Below are 26,034 nucleotides of genomic sequence, written 5' to 3'. Positions count from 1 at the left end.
ATACCACGGGTGCATGTAAGTTTATAAATGCAAAGATAAATATTGAACTCTACAACAATTATTTTATGGAGTGAAATATACAACTATTAAATTCTAGAAATAATTACTCATTACTACATTAATGTTATGGTTTTTAACTTCTAATACCATTATTGTTAATATATAACAATCAGGTTAGTTTTATTAACAATCAGATCACTTTGAGTTGGTACCAATTGGTATTAGCTATCAAAGCAATCCAATGGTTGCTAATTTTTTAATTTTTTCAAAACTTTCTTAAACTCTCTCACATGTCTCTCTCTCTCCCTCATTTTTGAAATTTATCTTCTCTTTCATCATTCTATTTCTCTCTCCCCACTCACTCTCTGTGTGTTTTCTCTTGCTCTCTCGCTGCAACTTTCTTCGACGGCGTGTGTGTGCATCCGGCTATGGATGGCGACGAGAGGATCACCCCTGAGTTTCTCTTTCTTCCCTCTTCATCCATGTGAGCTCGGAACACCCAGCAACCCTTATACCCGATCGAAGCCCCGATGTTGACTCAGATCCCGGCCTTGTCGCGTCGTTGTCGAAGAACAAGCCAAGTTCCTCACTATAACAACGCCTATAAAGTTATTGGGGAAGCCAACTCTACCCTCGTGCCTCATTATCAGTAGTAGGTTCTTGATTTTTTTTGTTTAGTTCAGTTTCTGAAACTGCAATTTTCTGCAGTTTCTGGAACTTCAGTTTTCTGCAGTTTCTAGAACTGTAAGTAAACTGAAACTGCAGTTTCTGGAACCACAAGTGAACTTTCTGCAATTTTTGGAACTATAAGTGAACTAAAACTGCAGAAACTGCAGTTTATTAGAGTTGAAACTGCAGTTTATTGGAGTTGCGAACTTACAGTTTCAGTTTCAATTTTTTGGTGATGCGTTGATGCTCGTTTTTTGGAAGATGTCTGCATGTTATGTTTTTGTTATGTCTATTTTCGGATGGTATTTTGGGATCTAGTGGTGGTGGTGTGGTGTCTGCATGGTATTTTGGGATCTAGGGGTGGTGTGATGTCCGCAAATAAAGAATGAGTTTGTGGTAGTTGGTTCGCAAAGGAAGAATGATGCTGTAGATGGTTTTGGTTAATAAAATTAGATGCTAGTACCTATATATTAATGCATTCTAAATTCCATGTAGGTCTTTATTAGAGATCTCTTTTATGGAGAGTTAAGGCGTAAAGATCCTCCCCGCTAAAGAATAATCAGTCCAGTATTGTTCATTATGCATGATTAGTTCTCACCAATATCTCAAAATATTTTTTAAAATAATTTGAATTTCATTGTTAAAAATTAGTATGACATTGTCGAGTTGTGTACTTTATACTTATATTAAAACTTCACATAATTAGCATGAATGATATGACACATTCTTTGAGTGACACTACACCTCCAAAGCAATTCATAAGAAGTTTGTGTATTGATCTAGATAATTACAACGGTATAGTTTATTTATTATAAGCATGCTAAAAAATTTGTTGGAATATAAAGTTTTATACATTTGATGCACTAATTATCATCACCAATCGTCTTTTAAAGAGAATAGATGAAGCTTTCACAATGTCAAAAAAAATGCATCCCACTGAAAAAAAAAAAAAAACACTATAATAAAATAAATTAATAAAATATTTATAGGCAAAACACACAAAAAAAATAAGGGTTTTTTTTTTAAGTCCACTTAAAAAATAAGGTTGATAACTCATTCCACACGCTATAATAATCCCAAATCGATCTACTTTAATGAAATGTGTACGACACGGAACTCATCGAGCGTTCAACACTATTTACCGAATGCTCAGAAATTGCCACTGTGCAACAGAAGATATTTGAATTGTATAAAAATAATACTTAGGCACCATTTGGAATTACGGTAGAGGACTCAAAAGCTGCTTGGATGACAATGCATAAAAATTAAAAACTATTTTTCCCCACAATTCTCAACTCCCTACAGCAAAAACAGAAAACAAGTTTCTACTTGTTTTTGAAAACTATAGTGAATCACAACAACAATTAAAATTTTATTTTACCCATAATATCCTCATTGATTTTTGAAAATCACATCTTTTATCCCTATTTTATTTTATGCTTATTTGTTTATTTTAAATTAAACAATATGTCTATTGTTAGTTATATTTTATATTGTGATCATTAATAATGATATTTTATTTGTACGATTAAAATTATAATATACTTAAAAAAATAATAGGCATACTTATTTAATAATGTTTATCCTAGAAAAATTAATGCTAATATAAATTTGTAGCCAAAAATTTCAAAATTAAACAAGTACAAATACATTTTATTTTTACCAAACAAATAAGTGAAAGACACTTTCAGTATCATGTCTATTTTAGTAATTATACACAGTTACAACACTTTTACATTAACATTTACCATACACTTTGATACTGTTTTTTTGCAGTCACAACACTTTTGAAAACATAGTTATCAAACACTCAACTGCTTTACTTTACAGCTAACTTTATTTCACAGTTATTTTACTTCACAACTGTTTTTTTTCTCACATCAATACCAAACTGGCCCTTATAGATATACCTAACATGTCAAAAACTAATAAAATCAACACAGAATACACAATTCAATCTTATGAAGTCACATCGACCAGTGTTATAATGTAAAAATGACTGTTACTAATTACCACGATCAGTTTAAAAAAAAAAAAACACGCTAAGTGCTCGGCACAAAAAACACGAAAGAGATTAAAACGTGATTTGTCACAAAGTAGACCTATTTATAATTGTAACTTTTGAAGTGAGTTTGTTTATCATTAATAGCTGTAAATGAACTTTAAAGTAATTTACTAGAAAAATAATTGAATAAAATTTAAAGTTCTAAAAAAAAATTGCATACATTATCTCAGAAAAACTAGCATGCAACAGTGGTATACAACTTGTGTCTCATATATATTGGTCATGTGCTAGTTACATAATGTACATATATGAGACACAAGTTGTGTGCCGAAGGGTGTAAGTTTTTACCATTATCATCAATTTAGCCCTACTAGTCACGAAAAAAAAAAAAAAAATACCGTAATTAATAAGAGGGAGAGATTGATGTGGGCTGGAGACGGTATTGCATGCCTCGTGGGCATGTCCACGTGCAGGAGAGGTGTGGTGTTCGTCGAATGTTAAGTCGAGTGTGGTGCTGTTTCGCTCGGGTTGTATTTTTGATTGCTTGGTGAAGGATGAATTGACTTTGTTTGGTTATATTTGCTGGGCCATTTGAAAGGTTATATATGAGAGGAGTTATGCTGCTGTTACACAAGCCTGCCCCTATCACAGGGGCAGGCAAGTTATTCTCTATATATGAGGATATGGTGCATTATGCTGCTGAGACGGAGCACATGGCAGCTATTGGAATAGAGAGAGAGAGAGAGAGAACATAACTCATATAACTCATCAAGTTCATGTTTTCTCACTAATTGAAAAGCAACACATTCATTAATGTGCGTAGAACACTCAAAAGATCTATAATTTAAAAATCTGACACTGGAGTAAATCTATCTGACAAACAACTACACAACTACCCCTCGTAGTCACCCTGGGCAAACTTGTCTTCGGGATAATACACTGCGACTACCGGATTACCACCAAATTTCCTGCCATTCAACCCTGCACGGGCTTTTGTAGAAGCATCAACATCTGCGTACTCCAGAAACACCTGGGAACATAGATTATTTTCAGCAAAGTATAAATCAGGAAAAAAACAAAATCTCTGGTACAAACACATATGACATACAAACACATTTTTTACCCTTGAATTTTGATGGATTCACTTTTCCATATTCGGGTATGCTATAGATTTGTGAACTATTGGATCCGTTCGTGTCCCATACAGTGTCCGTAATATAGACAAACTCGTAAATCAGATTATTATTAATAAGTATAACTGAAACAAACCTTCCCAACTCCAGGTGATGGTTCACCATCTGGTCTTGGACGTGGGATGATGACATTCACTAATGCACCTGCAAATCAGTGAAATCAAATAAATCATAAAAATAGACAACAAACAATCTCAGGTGAATTCAGTTAGAAGGTTAAGGAGGCTTCTGTCTGAATGTTAGGCCTGATTCTTTATAGCAGAATGTGGGACTACAAATAGGCTGTAAAACAGAAAGATAATGACAAAAAGAAGAAAAAAAATCAATACCACATTAAACTTTGTATGTTAACTGAAAAAGACTAGAAAGAGTGAAATTAACAATTAAATGATGATGATTTACCAAACTTTCCGCCTTCTTGCTTCATATCTAACAAAATATCTTCATACTCATCATCATCCCTAAGCTCATCCACAGGAACTACTTGAGTTAAACATAAAACCTTGGTGGCCACAGGGCCAGGCTGTTGTAACAACATGAACCTCTGCAAAAGAAACAAACATTAAAGCAAACCAACATAATTTAAACAAGAAGTAAGAATCAGATTAAATTCAACAGTATTTAGTACCAAACATCTTGAAAGCAGTGAGAGCAACCTGTCCATAAGACATTTAACAAAAAATTGAGATTTCACTCTACCTGCAATGCAATTTGCTGCTGCGCATGCAACAAAACACTCTCTTGCTCTGGTTTTGGCTGGTTGGCACCTTGGTTAGCACGCCTAACTGTCAGTGTCTTGTCACCCATTTTAATCCCGTTCAGTGCTGCACAAGCTATGTCTGTAACTGAAAGATCTTGGTAAACACAAAAGGCATAGCCCTTTGAGTTCCCCGTTTCCCTGTCTTTCACTAGATCAAAACCCCGAAGGGGTCCAAAGGACTCAAGCAACTCCTTGATCTGTGCTTCTGTGAAGTAATAGGGTAGCCCACCCACAAAAATGCGGTCAGGACCCTCGAGCCCACCAGCAGAACCCGGTGTTAGCCCAACAGCAGCCAGGTTCAGGTTGGGATTGGGCTGGCTTGGACCAAGTGTTGCAGCAAGAGACGGGTTGTAGTCACTAGGTCTCCTCACCTTAACAGGGGCTCCCTGAAATCAACATTGACCAGACAAAAAAACAGGGGCTCCATATATTATTCACCCAAATAATGGGAAAAAAGTAAAGGTCAAAACCATGTAATATGCTTAATAAAATGTCAGGGCTGCACAAATATCTAACTGTACTGATCGTGAAAGGGAAGAACAGAATACCTCAAAAATAATTCCATCCAAAGCCATTGCATTGCTGGCCTCTTCAACAGATCTCATCTCCACAAAAGCAAATTTCTTCTCATGGTTAATGTAAACATTAACAACAGCATCTCCTGCATGAAACATATTAAAAAAAAATTAGGTAATCATCTATAGGGCAGCACTTGGCCATGAGAGATTTGAGTGCAAACATCAATATACCTGGACCAGCAGTGTTCCCTCCAATTGCAGCCATAACTTGGCTGAAAAATGTAGCAACCGACTGCAGATGACAGATGAAGCCAAGTTAACCAAAAGAAAGTGAAAGCTTGAGTGTACATTAAAACATATTGTTCATTTTGGGTAAACCATATTACTTTTTTTTTCCCATCATTTCAACAAAACAAAAATGCATTTTAAAACAATATATGACAACGCTTACTAATCATAAGTAGATGAGTACACACGATAAAAGGTCAACAAAAAGGTGTACTAAACCTGTTCATTCGCTGTAGGGGGAAGCCCTCCAACGTACACCCTCCGGGCATGCCTAGTAGCCTGATACCACAAACAAATAAAAATTAATGTCAGTAAATGTGAAATTGGGGGAGGGGTGGGATGTAAGAAATACATACTAAAAACAATATCATGCCAACCTGTTGAGTCATTGCCTGTACAGGCATAACTGGAAGGGCACCAAACTGCTGCAAATACACAAAAGATATAAAATTAATGAAACTCAAGCAGCTCAGATGTATGTGTCATGATATTTTGGTAGGGAGAGGGAGAGGGAGAGGGATAGAGAGAGAGAGAGAGAGAGAGAGAGAGAGAGAGAGATACCTGACCCGTCGTTAAAGGAAACATGTTTGGAAACATCCCAGGAATGGTTGGACTAGTCCCTTGAATCTGGCCTGCAAAGAAATTATAATGCATTTCAGTCATCAGAGCACTACCATATTTTAACTTCTAAAGACATATTGAATGTAAGTGCCAAATGATTCCTCTGCATCTTCATATTCCATGAAAACTCATTAGATTAAGCATAACCTAACCTTCAAAATATATAGTTTATCAAAGGAGATGAAAGAAATACATCATTTACAAGTTCTGGAGGAAATATTTGTAAGACTACCAAAAAAGGCAATAGTTGCCGGTTGAAGACGAACAAGATCCATCAAACCGGTGCATTGATTCCTCCTTGTACATAAAAGCTACAGAAGTCGGCTCACACCCATTGTCAGCACAGTGGGGCAAGTAGCCCAACATTGCCTTCTTACAACAAAAGACAAGACATAGAAACAAACAAACAAAACACCAAACACAAGAAAAAACCAGAAAGATCTCTCAGTCCCAGAAATATGTCACCAAGTAAACAATAAAAAATATTATAACCCATCCAGAGACCATGGCTTTATAAAAGCTATATGCACAAGTGAAGGAACAAAATATAGCTTACCAAAATAACACCATGCAATTGGATACGAACTTTCCACACTAGTCCAACAAAGACAAAAAGCAGTTAACAGAATATAACAATCCTAAGTCTAGGAGAGTAAATGTACCTGCTGCAGCAGCAGCAGCACCAGCTAGCATTGCAGAAGCAGGAGGTGCCATGTCGAAACCGCTAATCCTTTTGCTGCAAGTAGTTAATGTCAGGATACCAACAACAAAGCCAATATACAAGTGGTAAATTAAAGACCTGAGGCTAACAACATAGGTTCTGTGAACTATGAGAATTTATTACAACAATCATAGAGAACAATAAATCTGGAAAGATTACCTGGCTTATCCCAACTAAATTTATACCCACATGAAATTCATACAAAAGGAGATATCTAATAAAGACTACATAAAATTTATTAGTTCTATATTTCACGTTCAATATTTATCTTACATTTATACTCACCCTAAAATAAATCAAACAGAAACATGTCTTCACCACCACACTCAGAAATTGTACTGTAATCAAATCAAATGAAATAAACAGATAGATATGGTTAACATGTTCAATTTAGTATGAAAAATGCCTTGTTAGCTAAAGTGATTTGTACTTTTAACTTATTACAAACAAAACACCATTGCTACCAATAGTCAACAGTAATATTGGCATTTTCTTGTCAGTGCTTGTTATATGGCACATTAAAATAAAACCAGCAAAGACAAATATAAAAGGAGAACATAAGGTCCTGTTCAGTTCTTTCTTTTAAAAACAGCTTCTGGTCATTAAAATAATGCAAACAGAAAACAGTGTAAAAACATGCAGCCAAGCAAGTTTTCAGGAACTATTTACAGGGCTAGTTTCAGTTAAGGAATTAGAGAACTATGAAAACAATTGAACTACTGTTTTTTGTAGCAGATTTTGAAAAAACAGCCAAAGAGGCTATATATTATAAGATGCACCCTGACAGAAGGGAAACGAATAAATGAAAGATTTTATACACAAGGTAAAACACTGTACATACAGATGTTTCAAGAAAAACAATATTGAAAATTCACACACCTGGAGAAATGACACTTTTCAAAACAGATACCATAGAACAAGAAGAAAAAACAGGGAAAACATCTTTTGAAAAATTACAGCAAAAACTATTAGTACAAATCTCATATTGACCCACATCTCTTAAGTTACTCAGGATAATAGATATTTGTGCATACTCCATCAAAAATCCTTTTCTAAATCAAAACCATGCAGCTTGCTCATGCATAGACAAACGTTCAGAAAATGAAGAAACAAAGCCCACAAACAAGAGTTCACTGTGAGACCCGATAAAGGGAGAAGAGAATAAATGATAAGAACTCAAGTAAACAAAGTGTTTATTCCAAAAATATTTGAGGTCTGCTACAAAATTTGGGAGTCGTCAAAATTATTCAACCACGTTTTTCATCCATAATTACATTACTAATCTCTCACACAACTTACCTTTTTGAACGTGAACGAGAACGTGACCTCGATCTAGATTTGTGCTCAGATCTAGCCCTTGAACGAGACCGAGACTTGCGCCTATGCCTATCCTCCCTGTCTCTGTCATAATCCCTCCGCCTGTAGGAATCATTACATAAAAAATAATAAGAGAAAAGGAATTGGAAGGATATATTTCTAGAAGACAGAAATTTAAAAAAGGAGGAGCTTCACTGGGTAAATTCACACAATATTTACGTAGCAGTATAAAAATTTAAACTGCCAAATTTGTATCAGAGATTCAAACTTGGTAGATATTACATTCCTTGTTTCCTAACAGAACATTCATTTCACAGGTAGATAAAAATTATTCATACCTATCATAGTCCCGGCTACGGTAGTGATCCTCATCGTCATCATCCTTATCTCTCCGCCGCTCACTTCTTTCGCGTTCCCTGTGGCGGTCTCTATGATGACGATCACGATCCCTGTCTCGGTCCCTTTCTCTTTCCCTATCCCTTTCTCTATCCCTATCCCTATCCCTTTCCCTTTCCCTATCTTTGTCCTTGCTTCTCCCCCTATCCCTATCCTTGTCTCTCTCCCGATCTCTGTCCCTGTCCCTCTCCTTATCACGCCCTTTTTCTCTTTCCTTTTCTCTACTCTTTGAAGACTCTCTCTCATAATCACGAGAACCATGCTGCAAAATAGACAATACATTAGTATACATTAGAAGTAAATAATGAAATCAAACTAATACATGCCTTTTTCAGCGATACTTAGACACAACATTCTATCCAAAGAAGCAAAGGAAAAAGAGTCTATTATCCAATACAAAACAAACCTGAAATTAAAGTGTTATTAAATATCAACAAGCCTTTTTAAGATTGGACATCTAGGATATAATAGAATATACATAATCCTGACAAAGCCAGAACACATGTTTGACAATGTACATCGAGTTCTATTTCACAATTTATGGAAGACAAACACATGCTTTCAACTACCATCATAACATATTACAAAGCTTGGTGTATGGGCATGAAGAATTGCGTAGAACAGTTAAAATAAACCCTAATAAAATTATTGAGGCCATGCCCAGATACCTCGTCCAGAAAGATCCTAGTATTCACTAACCATATGGGTTGAGTATAAAACGAATGACCATATACATAAAGACATAAATTCGCGTGTAAAACAAAACTAACACCACTAAAATTATGTAAAAACTCTAAATTACAAGCAATCAATCTAGGCCAACCAAATCCCTAAAATCACCCTCGTAATGCAACCTCGTATTATAAAAGCCTATATCCCAAAAAGAAACAGAGAAACTCAACAACAACAACAAAAACCCTAAAATTTACCAAAACCACAAAATTCAAACCCACTATTTACAGCGATCTTAGAATTATGTAACCGGAAGAAAAACAAAAACTTATGCAGTTGAAAATGTAGGCAACACAAGGTGTACCTGAGATTTGGAATCGCTGTAATCGTCGGGACCACCATGGTTGGTAGCACGAGGTTGAGGAGAGGAACCACCACCATAGTTGTCAGCGTCCTCTCCGTTCCCTTCGTACCTTCCTTCGTAGTCCGTCATCTTAGCTCTCAGTTCCCTCGGACTTTCTCGCAGTTCCTCAATCTTACTTCGCGTTTGTTTCTCGGGAAAATTAATTGTCTGCGATAATAGAAGACGAGACTGACTGGAAGCGCTGAGAAATCTAGGGCTCGCAAAAAGGACTTTCCCACTTTATAGAGCGCGTAGTTGTTGATGTAGAAAGAGGAATCCGTGGGCAGTACTTTATTGTTTTTACAATCCTAAGCCTTATGGAAGTTGGTTACTTGGTTATAATTTTATTTACCAAAAACTTATTATGGTAAAATTTTAACTATAACAAAAATAATATGGTAAATCTTTTTTTCCTTAGGATTATGGTAAAATGTATTTTTCTTTGGTAATATTATTGTAAAATTAGTAGAGGTTTAAATGGGGTTAAATATGTAAAAAGAAAGAGAGCAATAAAAAATTAAATGAAACAAATACAAGGTTCTAGAAGACTAGAACTACCTATTAGTTCTGCCATAAAAAGAAAGAACTACAAATTAGTAAAAGGGCTTTTTTTAAGCCCAAAACAACATCCCTAAAAAACGAAAAGGCCTAAGGAATTTGAAGCCAGCCTATTTTTTAAGGAGTCAACTGCTCATTATAGGAGCCAACACAAATATTACCATGCATATTTAGAATTTGAGAAGAACTTGCCTGCACCCCCGATGACACCAGCTGGCATCCCCATTCCAGCCTCTCTCTCTATCTCTCTCCTCTCTCTCTCTCTCTCTCTCTCTGGCTCGCTGTCTCTTGTGACACCACGTCACCACCTATCCCCCTAACACGGGGGCAGGTAAGTTATTTTCTTAGAATTTTATTTGGTTTGTCACTCAGCACTTGTTTAAAGGGGTCGAAACAGGGTAGAGATCTCCTATCCCTAAATCCCTTGTCATTTCTTGTCCCTTCTAACAGATTTTGAGCGACTTTTCGTAATTCTTGTTTGACTTAAAAAAAAAATTCAAAATATGTGAGAGGGGATAAGGAAAGATAGAGGAATTTGAAGACATGGAACATATACTGCCAAAACATGAAGTATAACAAAGAAAACGGAGTAGACGTTTATATTAAACCTCAAATACTTTATATGTGGTGTTTTCACATGGGGGCCTCCAAAGTTTACTAATTTATCATTCACCGAATTATTATCTTATACAATTAACACAAAACCATTTTTTGTATAATACAGCCTAATTTTAAGTATGGTGCTTGTCATTAAACCAAAGTATGATTACTAAAACCTATCCCCAAAAAAAAAAAAGATATCATTGTAGCTAAGTAGTAAATAATAATAAAATTTGACTGCTTGTTTTTTATTTTTCTTAAACTAATAATTTAGTGTATTAGTATATTAATTTTTGGACAATGCTTAGGTCACCCTACCCCTCAAAAATGCTTATTCGACAGTGTAGGCTCAAGATTGGAACCGTTTATTTTTTAGATCACTTATTAAAAATCATCTATGCAAAAAATCATCTCAATCAAAAGTCATTTAGTTATATAACTGTTATCGAATACAAAACAAGACATTTTGAATTAGGTCACAAATCGGTTAGCTATACAAAACAATTACAGTGTGACTGCTTCAAATTCATAAAAAAAATTATTAAAATTTAAACCTTGCAAATATTTAAAAAACAACAAATTCATAAAAAATTTATGACAACAAATTAAGTGATACATTGTGAGTTGTTGTCTTCATTCAAATTGAATATCATTAAGGCATCTAATAATTTATTAGTAAACACTGAAACAAATGCTTAAATAGAATAGTTTAGTAATTTATTGTAGTTTTCGATTTATATTATTTTTTGCAAGAATCATCCTTAAATAAAAACTTGGAAATTAATTAATTTTTTTTTAAAAAAAACAAATTAGAATTGGCAATGGCACCCCACCCATTGATTGGAAAAAACTCACAATACCCGTGGGTGCAAGATCATGCGGAAAACAAAAATTATAAGTAGGAGACATTTTAAATCCAAATGGTAGAAATTCTTGTTAAAAATGTGTGTATATAACTATCATTAGACGCATAGTAGTATAGGACGACAATATGTACTTCGTAAAAAAGAGAGAAAAATGAATCTGGCAACTCGCATTTCCTCAAACCAGAATAAATTTTGTCATCAATCCAATCATCAGTTTTTCAGGATCATTGTGGACCGCCATCACCGCATTTCAAGACCCATGCAGACCCTCTGGACACGCAAAAATCATTCATGACCTGCATAAGAACCGGGAATCATATTTTTGGTTTATAAACAAATGCTCAGCATTGCATCTAAACATCATAATAAGCTAAAGTACAAAATAAAACTTAATTAAAATGATTCTGAGATTTGGTTTTCATTGCCATTAATCGAGCCATTATCAAAAGCCTCAAGCACAGGTAAGGTTTATCAAGAAGCAACGTGCAATCTGATGCCAAGGTGCAACACAAAAGCAAAGGTTTGCAACAAAAACTACGAGTAACAAAGTTCAAGAAGAATTCTATGTGCTTTACTGGCTGCTGTTAGATGAGAACATTAGATGGTTCAACAACAGAGTTGGAAACATAGGGCAACAAGAAGAGATCTATGGTATTTTTTTTTGAAAATTTTAATGCCCAGAGTCTTTCTTTTGTGACACAAATTGTCCCAAACATGGAGAAAGGAGAAAGGTTATGTTAGGTTGCCTGACAACCAATGTAACACTACCAGATCGCAAACATAAAATACAACTGACCTTACTATATTCATTATTATTGATGTCCCTCCCAAGAGAAATCCTAGCAGCTTCAAAAACATCAGCCTTTCTAAGCTTCGCATTAGGTTCTTTTGCGATTAGAAGATCAATTACAACTTTCCTGCAAGAACAAACACAAATTTAAAGTTAACATCAATGGATGAAATCTGGCTCATTCTGAAATAACCTTGGAACATAGACCACAATACCATCATAGTAACTGTTAAGAAAACGTGACAAATGATTCTTACAGCCTCTTCTGTTGATATATCAAGCCCTACCTAAGGTGCACAACATCATATATTTTAGGTACTTAATAGTTAATACATAAAAGAAATGGGAACAACCTCAACTTATTATGCTCTGGGTGTTCTGGCGATGATTCCAAGACATATGAACCATGAATGTCTACCGCAACTTGACTTATGACTTTCTGCAGCTCCTGTGGAGGAGCCTCAACACCATATGCCGCAGCTATAACCTTTTTATTTTTAGGATCAACCTTGGGAAGAGTAGATTTTCTAACTGCCAACCTACGTAATCCTTCGCATATAAGCTGAAAGCTGCCAAGAAAATTGCATATAAGTCAAAGCAATATGATGAGAAAGAAACTTCTATCAATGATTCAATTCTAATAACTTCATGGTTGATCGTATTAATCATATTGAACGATAAGAAAATGATAATAGTTTACTTTTAAAGCAGATGTGAAATGTGCAGAGGTTAAAGTTCCAATAACTTACTTGCAAACCTTGTGTTCTTGAAGAACTTCTTTAATAGCCTCCGGTAGAGCTGCTCGAGTATCATCTGACATGGTCTTTCCGCCACTGTGAACTTCACTTGTACGTTTTGTAGTACCTTTATCAGAATTCAGCAATTTTCCAGGCTTACTAGTCATAGTAGCATTCTTCACACCACGGTCAGTATTCATCTTCTGTGCCAACAACCTATCCAAACGTTCCCAGTTCTGTTCTTGGCTTTTAGCAATGTCTGGGTAGAGTTCATTGAATGACATATCTGGTTTCTCTTTAAATTTCCAATCTTGAGAGGATGGTCTTGAGACAGCTAATATTTTCAGGGATTCATACACATGAGTTTTAAGGTTATGTGGGAGATCTAGTTGTGAATTACTGATTACAGGGGTCTTCTGAAATAAATTTAGAATGTAATTTCTAGCTGTTTGCCGATCGACATCATCTTTCTTGTTTCTATGGGAGCCATCATCATCTCTATTTGCATATAGCAATGAAGTTTTTGGAACCCAGAGACCATGCAGTAATAGAGCATGCTTCTGAAGGACATCCAAAAGATTTTCCGTAGTGCAATCAGGCGCATAGTACTTCTTAAGATCACTGAATCGACGAGCTACAGGTTCCTGTTATGGCACAACCTTGAATTACTTATGGTTTCTGTTGTCATGACTTTAAGAAATTTTTAACTATAAAGATAATAAGGCAACAATTGGCCTATTTCCATATTATGGAAGCAATGCTGATATGTTTGGAAGGATGATCCCAGGTCAGACAACAAAGGTGTGTACCAGCTTCAAATTTATTACTATTTTATCAACAGAACATTAATTTGTGGCTCAAGTAAGTTGCAACAAACCTCAACAAGCAACTTCTTGATACGCTCTTCCAGGGGCAGGGAAAGCAGAAACCTGAAACAATACCCATTCATGTCTTTAAAATTAAATCAAAAGCTGGTAAGTGCTAAAGTTTTCATTAGATAGCTATGTCCATAACAAATAATTAAATAAATAAATAAAATATGCATAAATAAACATAAAACCATGTGAATGAAAAAAAAATTGTTTTTCCATCAAAATCACAAGCAGGCAAAAGCAAGACCAATCACTATATACTTCCATCGTTGTTTATAAGGCCAGTCAGCAAGATTAAGATTATCAATGTAGTATCATTGTATCAGTTTCATTTTAGCTGTTGATGCAAACAGAAAACATTTCAAAAACAGAGTGGAAGGTCAACTTATAAATTTATATGAGTATATGACAATGTCTTGGTCTTCTAGTTGTGTATTTGTGTCAATATACAAGACTCATCTTCAAAAACACACCCTATGTTTTCATGCAAAATTAAAAGGACCTCTTCAGTTTCAGTTTTCTGTAACCTTGAATTAAGAAAAGTGAGAAATTGATAATTGACTTGCCACTTTGGAAAGAAGATAATGTCATCAAAAGAGGGATTAAAAAAAAAATAATAACATACTAAGATTTGCGCCATGTTATGAAGAACTGATTAATATAAGAATGACTGCACCTTTTAGAAGAACCTTTGCACGTTCTAGGACACAAGGAGTTAACATAGTCATACCTACAAATAATAACAAAAATTAAAACATTATAACTAGCGTATTCAGAGCTTTAAAGAATAGGAGAACAGGTAAGTACTGGGGATAAAAGAACATACGGACTCATAGTAAATTGTATTGGAGAACTTTCTTGTACCACCATTCTTTGTAAATATCTGGCTGAAAAATCACTTTCTGAGCTATGGTACTGAAGTGGAACCCAACCCTGGAGAAGACGGTGGAGAAAATATATGTATATATATTTATATTGATATAGATTATCAAAAAAGTCTAATAAAATCAACCACTGCAACGCATCATGAATCTTTATCAAAACCCAAGCATTCACTAAACCAAACAAATTTTGTTTTTTTGGTAGAAATCAAGAAGATTAACTTCTGAGAAGGCTCCAAACAAACACATTTTGTTTTTTTGGTACAAATCAAGAAGATTTAACTTCTGGGAAGGCTCCAGTCTTTTGTTATAAAAAGAATATTCTCATTTTTTTGGTAGAAATCAAGAAGATTAACTTCTGGGAAGGCTCCAAACAAACACATTTTGTTTTTTGGTACAAATCAAGAAGATTTAACTTCTGGGAAGGCTCCAGTCTTTTGTTATAAAAAGAATATTCTCATACCTCTTCATCTTCAGTCTTTTGCTCAGTTGAAGGCTCCATCCGCTTGTTCTGAAAAAATGAAAATAGATGAATAAATCTTTTCATGACATAGACACAAGTGTATTGAGTAAACATGAATATCAAAAAAGACAATATAGAACCAAAACTTGGAACAGTAAGGTGGAGTCAGACTTCCGGCTCCGAAGTTAAAGAAGCTCAAAACTGCACTACATCACTGTAAATTTAAAACCTCAATCCTAAATAGATTTTATATGTTCCAATAATGTACAGAATTGGGTCCATATGCTCCAAAAAATTCTTCACTACACTGCCCTAAAGCACAATATGAAATTGAGAGAGAGAGAGAGAGAGAGAGAGAGAGAGAACCTGCTTCTTTGATGAACCAGAAGATTTTTTCTCACTAGATTCTTCTAATTTAACTGTAACTTCTGCATCCCCTGTGACCTTGTCCTTCTTTTTCAATCCACCAGACTTGAGATGTTCCAATGATGGGCGGAGCTGCACAACTGCATGAATAGGATTCAAGTGTAACTGCAAGATGAAGAAAAAAAAGCACAAACTCTTTCAATGCTTCTACACCAACAAGTCAAACCAACACTGTGTCAACAAGTGAGATTCTAAAGCAATAAAACCCATTTACTCTCATAAGAGACTAAAAAACTACTAAAATGTTTCAAGATTTGTCTAATTAAAATATATATATATATAGAGAGAGAGAGAGAGAGAGAGAGAGAGAGAGAGTCCTCTGGTAAAGTTAACCACATTTGCGATTCACCTCGCCAACAACTGGTTCCATCAACAATCGATCAACACATTAAAATTCTGTGTAATTCAGAGACCCATCAACTAACATTTGTTCATGAGCACCTTTTTAAATTAATCGCCTCGGGGTCTAAAATGACATGACACATTTGACCAACTTTTTTGAAAGAGGCTTGGATTTTTGCGCTAAGATGTTGGGTCCAATCCCAAAACAATAGAAACTCATGCTTTGTGGCCAACTTTGTCTGGAACAGAGATATGACATAAGTAGGAGGAGCAGCATTTAGTTTTCTAAAATTTGCACAACTACCATTTTCGAGAAACTTGATGCAAGCCAATCTTGTTGAAGTGAAAGAAATGTTAAAACCCAGTAACTAACACTATTCAGAGTAAACACCTAACCACTTCCAAGTAACTATGTAGTAATTAATTAAACCTGATTAGCTTTCAAAAAACTAACACTATTCAGAGTAAACACCTAACCACTTCCAAGGTACATCCTCCAACCACTACTTGATCAAGTATATAATATAGCACCACAACTCCATCATACCAATTTGCTTTGCAAGTGCAATAAGTGTCTTCTCTTCAAAATTGAAAAGCCAGTTTATATCATCCGAAAATTGACTGGAAATTTAACTGGCCTCCAAAATTAACTCTAAAATTCTAATTTGAGTTCAGAACTAAAGCAGATTACTCCTTGCCGGGGATTGAGGTCTCCTAACACCTTAGACAACATTAATGACAAACCACCCTTGGTATGAACATGCATCTCGGAAACAACCCATCTCCCAATCTACAAAATCAACCACATTCAACATAAAATCTGTGGATGATACTTCAAAGGTCAATATAATATGCACATACCTTATTACCCATCAAAACCCCAACAGCATAGCCAGTTGTGCGGGGTGGCTTCCATGCTGTAGACAAAGTCTGAGGAAAACAAACCCCAAAATTAACAGTGTTATAGGCAACAATGCTACAATACTCAAAGCATATTTGATCAAGCTATAGGTACAACTTTTATACACAAAATTGACCACCTGCTTTGTCATTTTGAGCCTGTTACCGCAATCTTCGTCGTAATTCTTCGGGTCAAGATCGAGAGACAAGTCAACCTCCACTTCTGAAGTGGCAGGTTTCACCCTCACCTGTAAAACCAAACCAAACCAAATCAAAATGTCAGTCCCTGCAATCCCTCTCAAAACAAAACATCAACGAACCAAAAATAGCACCTCCTCGCACCGGTTCTCCAACTCGTACGGTCGCCACCACGGCCTCAGAGGATATTGCAACACATACAACTGATTAAAGCAAAAATTAAACGAATTAGGGAAAATCAAAATCCTTCAGAAAAATAATTAGAGTAAACACAGAGCTTAAAGAGAGAGAGAGAGAGAGAGAGAGAGAGTGACAGACAGACCTGGCTGTTGGCATCGACTTGAGGATTGAAGAAGACGTCTATTTCTCGCACTACTGTATCTTCTTCGGCAACGTCTTCTTCCATAGGATCGTTTTCTTTAAATTCTTCCTCGGTTTCCATTTTCACATCGCCAATAAAAGCTTCGGTCTTCGGCGCGCCATCATCGGCTGCTGCTTCTTCTTTCTTCTCCGGCGCAATCAGGTTGTCGAGTTGTTCCGGTTTGGGTTTCAGCTCCGGCTGTTCGGGCTCGGGCTTCGGAACCGGTTTCGGTTTGGGCTTGGAGGACTTGGGCGCGAACCTGGAGGTCCGAGAAGGGGCCTGGGTCGTCGGGGCGAAGAGGTCGTTCGGGTCCATACTCGGAGCTCCGCGTTTCTCTAGCTCCGGTGAACGGGGACGACGGAACACAGAGCTGGTGACTGAGAGGTTCTTCTTTGTGCGTTGTTTTTTTTTATTTTTTTATTTGTGGGTTTTTTGGGTGAGGTTCTGTGTGCGTGGGGTTTTGTAAATTAGCGGCGAGTTATGTTGAAACCGCGAGGGGCTTGGAGGCGGGGTTGAGTCGGTTGCTGAGTCCAACATTTTCTGTTATAAAGGTAAAAATTAAAATATATTTTTAAATCAAATAAATCTATATAATAATAAAAAACGGTTTTTGGTTTTTGAATTTTAAAATTTATACTTCAAATGACTAAAATCGTTCCTATTTAAATTCAATGGTCAGTTATCAATTTTCTAAATTTATTTTCTCGCCCATGAGAATTTGTTTGCCGCTTCTCTCTTCTTAATTAATTTTCTCTTGATTCTCTCTCATTAATTAATTTCTCATTAATTTCACATATTCAATTTTTTTTTGTCTTTCATTTGGGTTGAACAACTACATTTGTTTATATTTGTGATTTGAGAATAAAAATATGATAAGCCTATTAAACAAATTATGCTTGCCAAAATATCAGTGTTTGCGCAATAAAAAACAAGTGTGAAGCGGCTAGTTTATATAATAAAATATAACGGTTTTTGAATTATATCCGGATCCGAATGGTTGAGATCGTCGGCTTAAATCCAATGGTCAGTTAGCTATTTCCCAAATTTACTTTTTTGTCCTTGAGAATTGGTTGTCGTCTCTCTTTTTTTGATTAATTTTTCCAAATTTACTTTATGTTAACTATTAAACTTATTATGCTTACCAAAATATCGGTGTTTACGCAATATAAAGTGTCGCTTCGTCATCAGTAATACTACCTTACCACATTTTTATACCACAATTTCATACCATCTTACATGGCATTCATACATTGGACATTAAAAATTAAAAAATACAACCTAAAAAAGAAAAAAGAAATATCATTCTAGTAATGTAATGACACATCAAATGAAATACAAATATAAGAGAAAAAATGTGGGACAACTAGCATTATTGTTTTGTCATTGATGCTCCTACAAGCAATAGTCCGAACTTTGATTGTCACCGCAATCTACATAGGCCCAGACCTTAATCGATCAAGCAACCAACTCATGATCCCTCGTCCCTCCTCATCCTCATGTGATCTCTCTTAATCAAACAAGTTTATTCTTCTATCATATAAATATTTTGAAAAATACTTTCTCACGACATCATGTTCATAGTAATAGTATACACATGTTTGTCTGTTTGTATTCTTCTATCATTATGTTTGGTTGTTAGACAGTACATTAATTGATTCAAATTTATGTTTATCTTTACTAGTAAATAGTAATCAAGTCACACGCAATTCATGTAAGAAAATAGGTTGAGTTGGTTAAACCTCATTGATAAAGAAATTTAAATATTTGTCAATAATCATTTAGGGTCCGTTTGACACTGCTTTTAAAATTGACAAAAGCATTTTTAAATTAGTAAAAACGCTTTTGGTTGCGTTTGGCAGAAATAAATAAAAGCGCTTTTGAATTATAAAAGCGCTTTTAAGTGATTTTTTGAAAAGCACATGTCAAGTACTTCTTCAAGAAGCACTTCCAAGTGCTTTTGCATGAAACACTTGAATTTTTTTAAAAAATTTATATGTGCTTATGAGCAGAAGCACTTCCAACAAAAGCGCTACTGATTATAAGCGTTTCTAAGAAGCAGTGCCAAACGGGCCCTACACTCATTCTCATTTTCATAAAAGGAGGTTCTAAATTCGAAACTCATATTACATTTTTTTTATTATGATTGAGTGAGTGGTTTCCAAGGTATTAAATTTTGAAATTTTCGGCGAAATTTTGTTTTTTTAGGGTTCCGAAATTGAAACACGTGTTTAAAAATTTTTCGTGAATATTTCGCCGAAATTTAAATTTTCCTATTTTCTATTTTCTAATTTCTCCAACTTCAAAAATTCACCAAAAATAGCTCGAGACTCCAAATAATTCATCAAAAAATTCTAAAGACTCGTATTGATGAGTACTAATTTCATATGACCTCAAAATAGTCAAATTGCTTTCAAAAAAATTATGAAAAATCCTACTCTCATAATTTAATTTGAAAAAAAAAAATCACCAAATTCTTGAATTTTCATTTTCTAAAATTCATTTACGTACAACTAAGCTCTAAAACCACAACCAAAGGTCTAAGTTAGTTAAAATAAACTTAAGAAAATTTTTAATTCATTTAAACAAACTTTAAAATAAGTTTGAAAATTTTAAGTAACAAAATTACCATAAACCAAAATTTGGGTTGTTACACTCACTAAAGACAAAGCTTGGCTGGGTGAGAGGCATGAGAAAAAATGAAGGAAAGATAAAAAAAATTAAAAAATTAAAAAAAATTAAAAAAACTGAAGAGAGAGGCACAAGAAAAAAAGTAAGTAAAAAAAATGAGGGGGTGGGTTTGGGGTCTTTGGGCAATTAGAAATAAAAAAAAAGGTTTGAGATTTCGTTTAGTTATTTTAAACCTTAAACTTTAATACATTTATATATAAAAAAATAATTAAAAATATTCTAAAGGGCCTAAAACCTAATATCCTAAAGAATATAGAGTATATAGGGTTTAATGTATAAATTATAGAGTATAAAGAATATTAAGGTATATAGAGTATATTGAGTATTAGGATTTAAATTTTAGTGTATAAGTAAATTATACAGTAGAAATAATATACTAATTTTATTTATTTATTATATTAATTTTATTTAACAGTATTTGTTTTAGCGCGCATTATAATTACCTTATATCACATAAAACCTACTATATAATTTGGTTTCTTCAATATTTCTTATTAATTTAGTAGATAATATGTTAAATAAACATATGATAAAGTTTCATTAAAAAATTTCGTATTTAATAGCGATTTCCGTCGTTTGTGTCTAATTTTTGTCGAAATTTAAAAATCTTCAATTTTCTTGAAATCCGAAATTTAATTCTTTAGTAGTTTCTTTATTTTGTGTTTTTATTGTTTTCTAGTATCCTAGAATAATTACAAGTTATAAACTTTTAAGAGCTTTAGAATATTTTATGAAAATCTTGAACAACTACAAATTCAAAAATTACCAAGATTAAGAAAAAGAAAAATTAGAATTTGAAAGTCCAAAAATTTGCAGTGATTCACAGTTGCGTTTTCCATCACTGTTCAGTTTTTTTTTTTTTTTTTTTTTTTTCTTGATCAAAAAAGGTAATAGCCTAAAAGGCCCAAGTACATTTAATTATTTAAAACATGGAACAAATTTGAACTAGTGTAGGTGGGTTGAGCCAGGCCCATGCAGTACTGCAACGCTTGGGCGACACTCGAGAGCCCCAGTAGCACGCTACATCGTTGGGCTTTCTCCCATAAAAAATAAATTTAATATCGTGTGGACCATTGGCCCACGTATCAGATATTAAACTGATAAGAACAGATACTACACTTGATCTTAGCCAAAAGGCCGAGAAAGGTATGCTTCCAATTTTCTAAGACCGCCTGTTTTATAGTCAACTCCGCTATCCAATTTGCTAGACTGTTCGATGTGGGACTGCAAATGTTCAACAATCTTGGTTGAAGTACCTTGCTTTGTAGTCTTCTTTATAGCTGCATCTCGGGGTTGGTGCTTCTACTCTATGGCTTACAGTCCCCGGACACGGTTTTGTTTCAAGAATTTAAGGGCAAGAGGGTTTTATATGGTTTTGGTTTTTACGATATGAACTGAGTATTAAATTTTTCATTAAATAACATTATAATGTGTTATTGATTCAAATCTTGCCCTATCACGAGGCTCATTTATTTTCAATCAATAAGAAATTAATAGATATATCGACATAATATTTGATAATCAAGTTTGGTAACTCTAATACATTCATATGAATTTGAGTGATCGGACAAAAATATTTTAGTAATTGTCAATCTTCTGAGAACTACCCATCTAAGGGATATTGCATACTAGACTTGGATTCACTTCAATGAACAATTGATTGCGATACAAAGGCATATCTTATCTTTAAAAACGTTGTCCCTCACTTATTTCTTAATTTAAGTTTCTGAAAAGCAATTTTTTTTTATTTGAAGAAGAGAGAGTTGAACTTGGAGACTTATTCCAACATTACAACTAGACCAAATAGCTATTTGGTCCCTTAAAAGCATCTATCTTAAGCGGTTTAATTTATAGATTTTAAAGCATTTACAGTGGTGAGGTTCATTTCAATTTTATTGCAAAAAATTGAACTAAGGTCTAAAAGTAAAAGAAGAATTTGCAGTAGTAGAGTTCATTTTAAATTGGGAATCAATATTTCATTTTAGAGATCACAAATATAAACTCTGAAGTAAAATTTATTTCAATAAAATGGCCCACTATGTACAACATTGAACTATTGAACAACTTATGTAGATGTCTTTTGTTGGTACCATGGAGGCCTAAGGCCCAAATTACCAACAATCTAAACGGACCGATCTGGGGGTAGCCAACCCAACACTGGTCCTCAAATAACAACTTACAAATAGATTGGAAAAAAATGGGGCACCTAGCTTACAAGTCAGCCCAAATATACAGACCCAATAGCTCTGTGGTTCCTAATTAGTTTTTATGTTTTTTGGTACACTTTGTTGGCACTCGGCACTCGGCACTCTGAAGGATGTGTTGATGTTGGAACCCTATGTTACTGAATCACCCATTCCAAAAGAAAAGAAACTAATAAAATGATGACATACAATAAATAAAGATTGCTTTTCGATATTGTATTTGTCCCAATAAAGCTTCACAAAATGATACCATAAAGAAATGTATCAAAGTCATGATATAAAGTATAAAGAAAATTGGGGTTGGGGGTTCCCAAATTTACAGCATTCGAGGATGATCTTATGATCTTATTTCATGGTTTTATACATTGAAAATGGATTTGCTAGAAGTCTTACCAAGTTAACCTATTACATTTTAAGAAGGATACGAATTGTCAAAATATTTTAAATGTGGGCCACCATTTTTTTCCTTCTTTCAGTTATGTAAAAAAATCTTAACCGATCTGAAAGTTTTACGAAAAAAGTTAAAAATGAAAAGGTAAGAGAGACTATTATTTTATTTGATAAACACAAGCAATGCATGTGTAACGTGATGACGATTAGAGAAAAGAAGAAGATAGATTTAAAGTAGAGAGTATAATTACTGTATCAACTTTAATCTATAAATATGTTATTAAAATGGTTTGATGAGATAAGAATATGGTTGAATTTCTTATAGGGAAAATAGTCAATTTGTCCATATATTGTTTCACTTGAATTTCTTATTATGAACAATCTTAATAATATATGAAAAATATCTACCATACATGCAAACACATTTTATATCCTTAAATCTTAACGAATTTTACTTTACCACTACTAAAGTACAAATCTTTTTTATCATTTAATCGGTTTATGTATATATCACACGATAGAAGTATCATAACTTCATAAGCAAACTGTATAATATAGCTAGATAGATAAGGCTAATTAAACAGTTGTCCTATATATTATGGGGACATTGACATGACAAGGGACACTGTGGTGCCCAACAATCTTGTTTAAAGAGTTTAGGTATTTAATGCTTTGGTGAGGGAGGTGAGGAGTTTGATCGCGTTGCCTTACCGAATTTGGAGTTTGCTGGGTCACGCTGGATATCGTCGATATGCTCATCTTTCCAATCCATAAAAGTTGTAACCTATCTGGTTTGTCAAACTATTTATCTCAGGCTCTTCGCTAGCTAGCTAGCTAGCTCATTGTCTCACAAATTCATTCACTCTAAACCCTAAATTCTTAACAAATAATTTCCTCTCTTTCCTTGTCTCCCTTGCGTACACGGTGCATATATCTCATATCTGTATTTGTTTAGTTTCTTTTGTTTGAAACATTTGTTTAGTTTCTTTTCTACATAGTAGGTTATGCAAAAATATGATATTGCATTAACTTGTTTAATTTGACACAAAAGTTTATTGGCTGCCTATAAATGGAAGTCTTTACAAAACTTGTATTAGACGTGTGGACCAAATCCATTCATTGTGTATAATATTAGGTTTTTTCTGCTCCTATTAGGTCTCGGGTACAAGTGTTCTATCTAGGAATAGTTTTATTTTATTGGTATTTTTCCCAAATTAATTCATTTTATTTTAAAGTCAAGTCTCTTACTATAAATATTCTTCTTTTAGAATTAAGAAATTAGGGTGGGTGAATTTTTCTAACTATTTAATTAGAGTACAATCTAAATTAATTAATAGTTGTTAGTCTTTTACGTATGAGGTATTCGTGCTTAGATTATGAAATATTAAGAAAATATGTAGAGGGTTGTTTGAGCCTATAATATTTTTCTTAGATTTGATATTGCTATCTAATAGATCGATGTAGACAATCCCATTTAACCATGTAAAACTCTTGTGTTTTCTTTTCTTTTGTCCTTTTGTCATGGCTGCAACATCATTATGCTTTTATGGGTTTGGAAGGGGGATTGAACCATGGCCACTGGCCATCTTTTGTCCCTATCACAATTGCAAAAGAGATGGAATCACCTTTTTTAGTGAATTGGTGTCAAAGGAGATGGTGGAACCTATTGGAAAAGTGTGAGATATTCACCTCCTATAGTCCTTGTCCTAGCAAGGTAGCTAGCTATAGGCCTGTCCTTTCCCAACTCTCTTTAAACCAAATTGTATAAATATATAGGTTGGGTATTTAATTGGTCAATGACTGGTGGTTTTCCATTGTGCATCAAACTGACCTGGCAAGCTACATATCATGAAAGGAACATGAGAGTGAAAGAAATATAGGGTTGCCAAAAGCACATGCATGGATGAGAAAGATATTAATGGACTTCAAGAACCCGGTTAAAGTATTTATGCCAATGTATTTGAAGTTTTTACCCGTTAATAATTAAGGTAATTTAGTTATTTTGGGCATGCAGTGGTAGAAATGTGCACAAGCAAGCCTAAACATTTTTCTAACTCAATAAAATACTTTTTTGAGACATTTCATCAAATACTTTATCCTTACACTTTGAGACAATTCGGTAGATTTTATTGTCAACTTGCCACTAACTTTTAATATAATTCGATCTAAATCTTATATTACAAATTTCAAATACTGCATATATATAAATGATCACGTCAAATATAAAAGTTAATTTTAATTTTATATTTTAAACTGCCGTGTCATGTCATGACTCATGTATCAAACGCAAGTACCGTCCCTCATTTCAAGAAAGAAAAAAAAAAACACACACAAGTAACGCCTTTAATTAAATTTGAGACACATATAAAAATCGATCCATATTAAAAGTTAAATAATGTCGAAAATAAAGATGCATATCCTTTAATAGAAAGCAAAAGCAAGGAAAAGGGTAATGATGGTACGTTGTTCTCATAAATGTTGATAAACACCAGCAAGCCTATATATCCAATATTTGACAATATTAACTATGTACTTTCATCATTGAGTACAATTAATTGTTCATAAATTAATCAAGTTCTAACTTTGATGGGTTATCAAACAATGTGATCAGTTTGTAGTAACATACTAAGTTACTAATATATATATATATATATATATGTGTGTGTATAGTTTATGTATGAATCGTATGAAAAACATTGATTGCAGGATGGGCAAGAGATTCATTATTTTACCTGCAAATCCTGTGCGGAGACCCAGCTTTTTGCACCATCAGCAGATCATCAGATGGACCCTATAAATTTAATAGCAAGCAAATGTCACCAACTTAAGGGACACAAAGCTACGTGCATTTGGACCAAAAAAGCACTGTAGGGTCCTTACTCCTTACAGAGCACAATTATAGTTAAGGGACTCACAAGAGTTTTGCTTAAGGCTTTAAGCTTATCCTGTCTTTTAATTAGTAGTTTAATTGGCCTATTAAATTAATCTATATCAGTTTCTAATAAAAGATCTTGTATCATTTGAACTCCTCCAATTATAGTTTTGACATATTTATGTGTATATCACACACCAACAAGCATGTGTTTTTTTCTTTCGTCCTTTTTTGTCGTAATATGGGAAATAAGTACTTTACGACTAAATTATAACTTGATCGTATTACATTATATTGTGTATATTAAGCCGATATAAATAATA

The 26,034-nt window shown here is 34.1% G+C and overlaps 2 protein-coding genes and 1 non-coding gene across 8 annotated transcripts; all 3 read right to left on the bottom strand.

Annotated features, from left to right (window-relative positions):
• Positions 1–3,435: 3,435 nt before the first annotated feature.
• LOC147284637 (splicing factor U2af large subunit B-like) lies at positions 3,436–9,821 on the bottom strand. 5 transcript variants are annotated; one of them, XM_086244297.1, is made up of 13 exons: positions 9,525–9,821; positions 8,431–8,750; positions 8,075–8,194; positions 6,717–6,790; positions 5,995–6,065; positions 5,811–5,855; positions 5,653–5,712; positions 5,377–5,437; positions 5,176–5,288; positions 4,567–5,013; positions 4,270–4,411; positions 3,944–4,011; positions 3,436–3,704 (listed from the first exon to the last, which is right to left on the bottom strand). In XM_086244297.1, the coding sequence occupies exons 1-13, from the start codon at positions 9,651–9,653 to the stop codon at positions 3,567–3,569; spliced, it is 1,788 nt and encodes a 595-aa protein (XP_086100423.1). In that variant the 5' UTR covers positions 9,654–9,821; the 3' UTR covers positions 3,436–3,566. The 5 variants fall into 5 exon arrangements, 4 of the variants coding, with proteins under 4 accessions (XP_086100423.1, XP_086100422.1, XP_086100425.1 ...); XM_086244296.1 differs by having other exon boundaries at positions 5,811–5,858; positions 9,525–9,820; XR_015122339.1 differs by having other exon boundaries at positions 3,623–3,704; positions 3,944–4,149; positions 5,811–5,858.
• Positions 9,822–11,661: 1,840 nt separating this feature from the next.
• On the bottom strand, positions 11,662–18,045 carry LOC147284636 (SIN-like family protein). 2 transcript variants are annotated; one of them, XM_086243898.1, is made up of 13 exons: positions 17,519–18,045; positions 17,331–17,399; positions 17,139–17,246; positions 16,960–17,028; positions 15,697–15,861; positions 15,331–15,378; positions 14,813–14,919; positions 14,663–14,716; positions 13,992–14,043; positions 13,127–13,758; positions 12,731–12,946; positions 12,384–12,504; positions 11,662–11,883 (listed from the first exon to the last, which is right to left on the bottom strand). In XM_086243898.1, the coding sequence occupies exons 1-13, from the start codon at positions 17,870–17,872 to the stop codon at positions 11,812–11,814; spliced, it is 2,067 nt and encodes a 688-aa protein (XP_086100024.1). In that variant the 5' UTR covers positions 17,873–18,045; the 3' UTR covers positions 11,662–11,811. The 2 variants fall into 2 exon arrangements, with proteins under 2 accessions (XP_086100024.1, XP_086100025.1); XM_086243899.1 differs by having other exon boundaries at positions 12,389–12,504.
• Positions 18,046–21,199: 3,154 nt separating this feature from the next.
• On the bottom strand, positions 21,200–21,395 carry LOC147284635 (U2 spliceosomal RNA). The gene has a single exon (XR_015122694.1). It is a non-coding gene; the product is annotated as a U2 spliceosomal RNA (small nuclear RNA).
• Positions 21,396–26,034: the final 4,639 nt, after the last annotated feature.

This window comes from Dryas octopetala, chromosome 5 (assembly GCF_963921425.1).
Source record: "Dryas octopetala chromosome 5, drDryOcto1.1, whole genome shotgun sequence".
NCBI lineage: Eukaryota > Viridiplantae > Streptophyta > Magnoliopsida > Rosales > Rosaceae > Dryas > Dryas octopetala.
The sequence above is the reverse complement of the archived record's forward strand: the minus strand, read 5'-3'. Positions and strand labels throughout refer to the sequence as shown.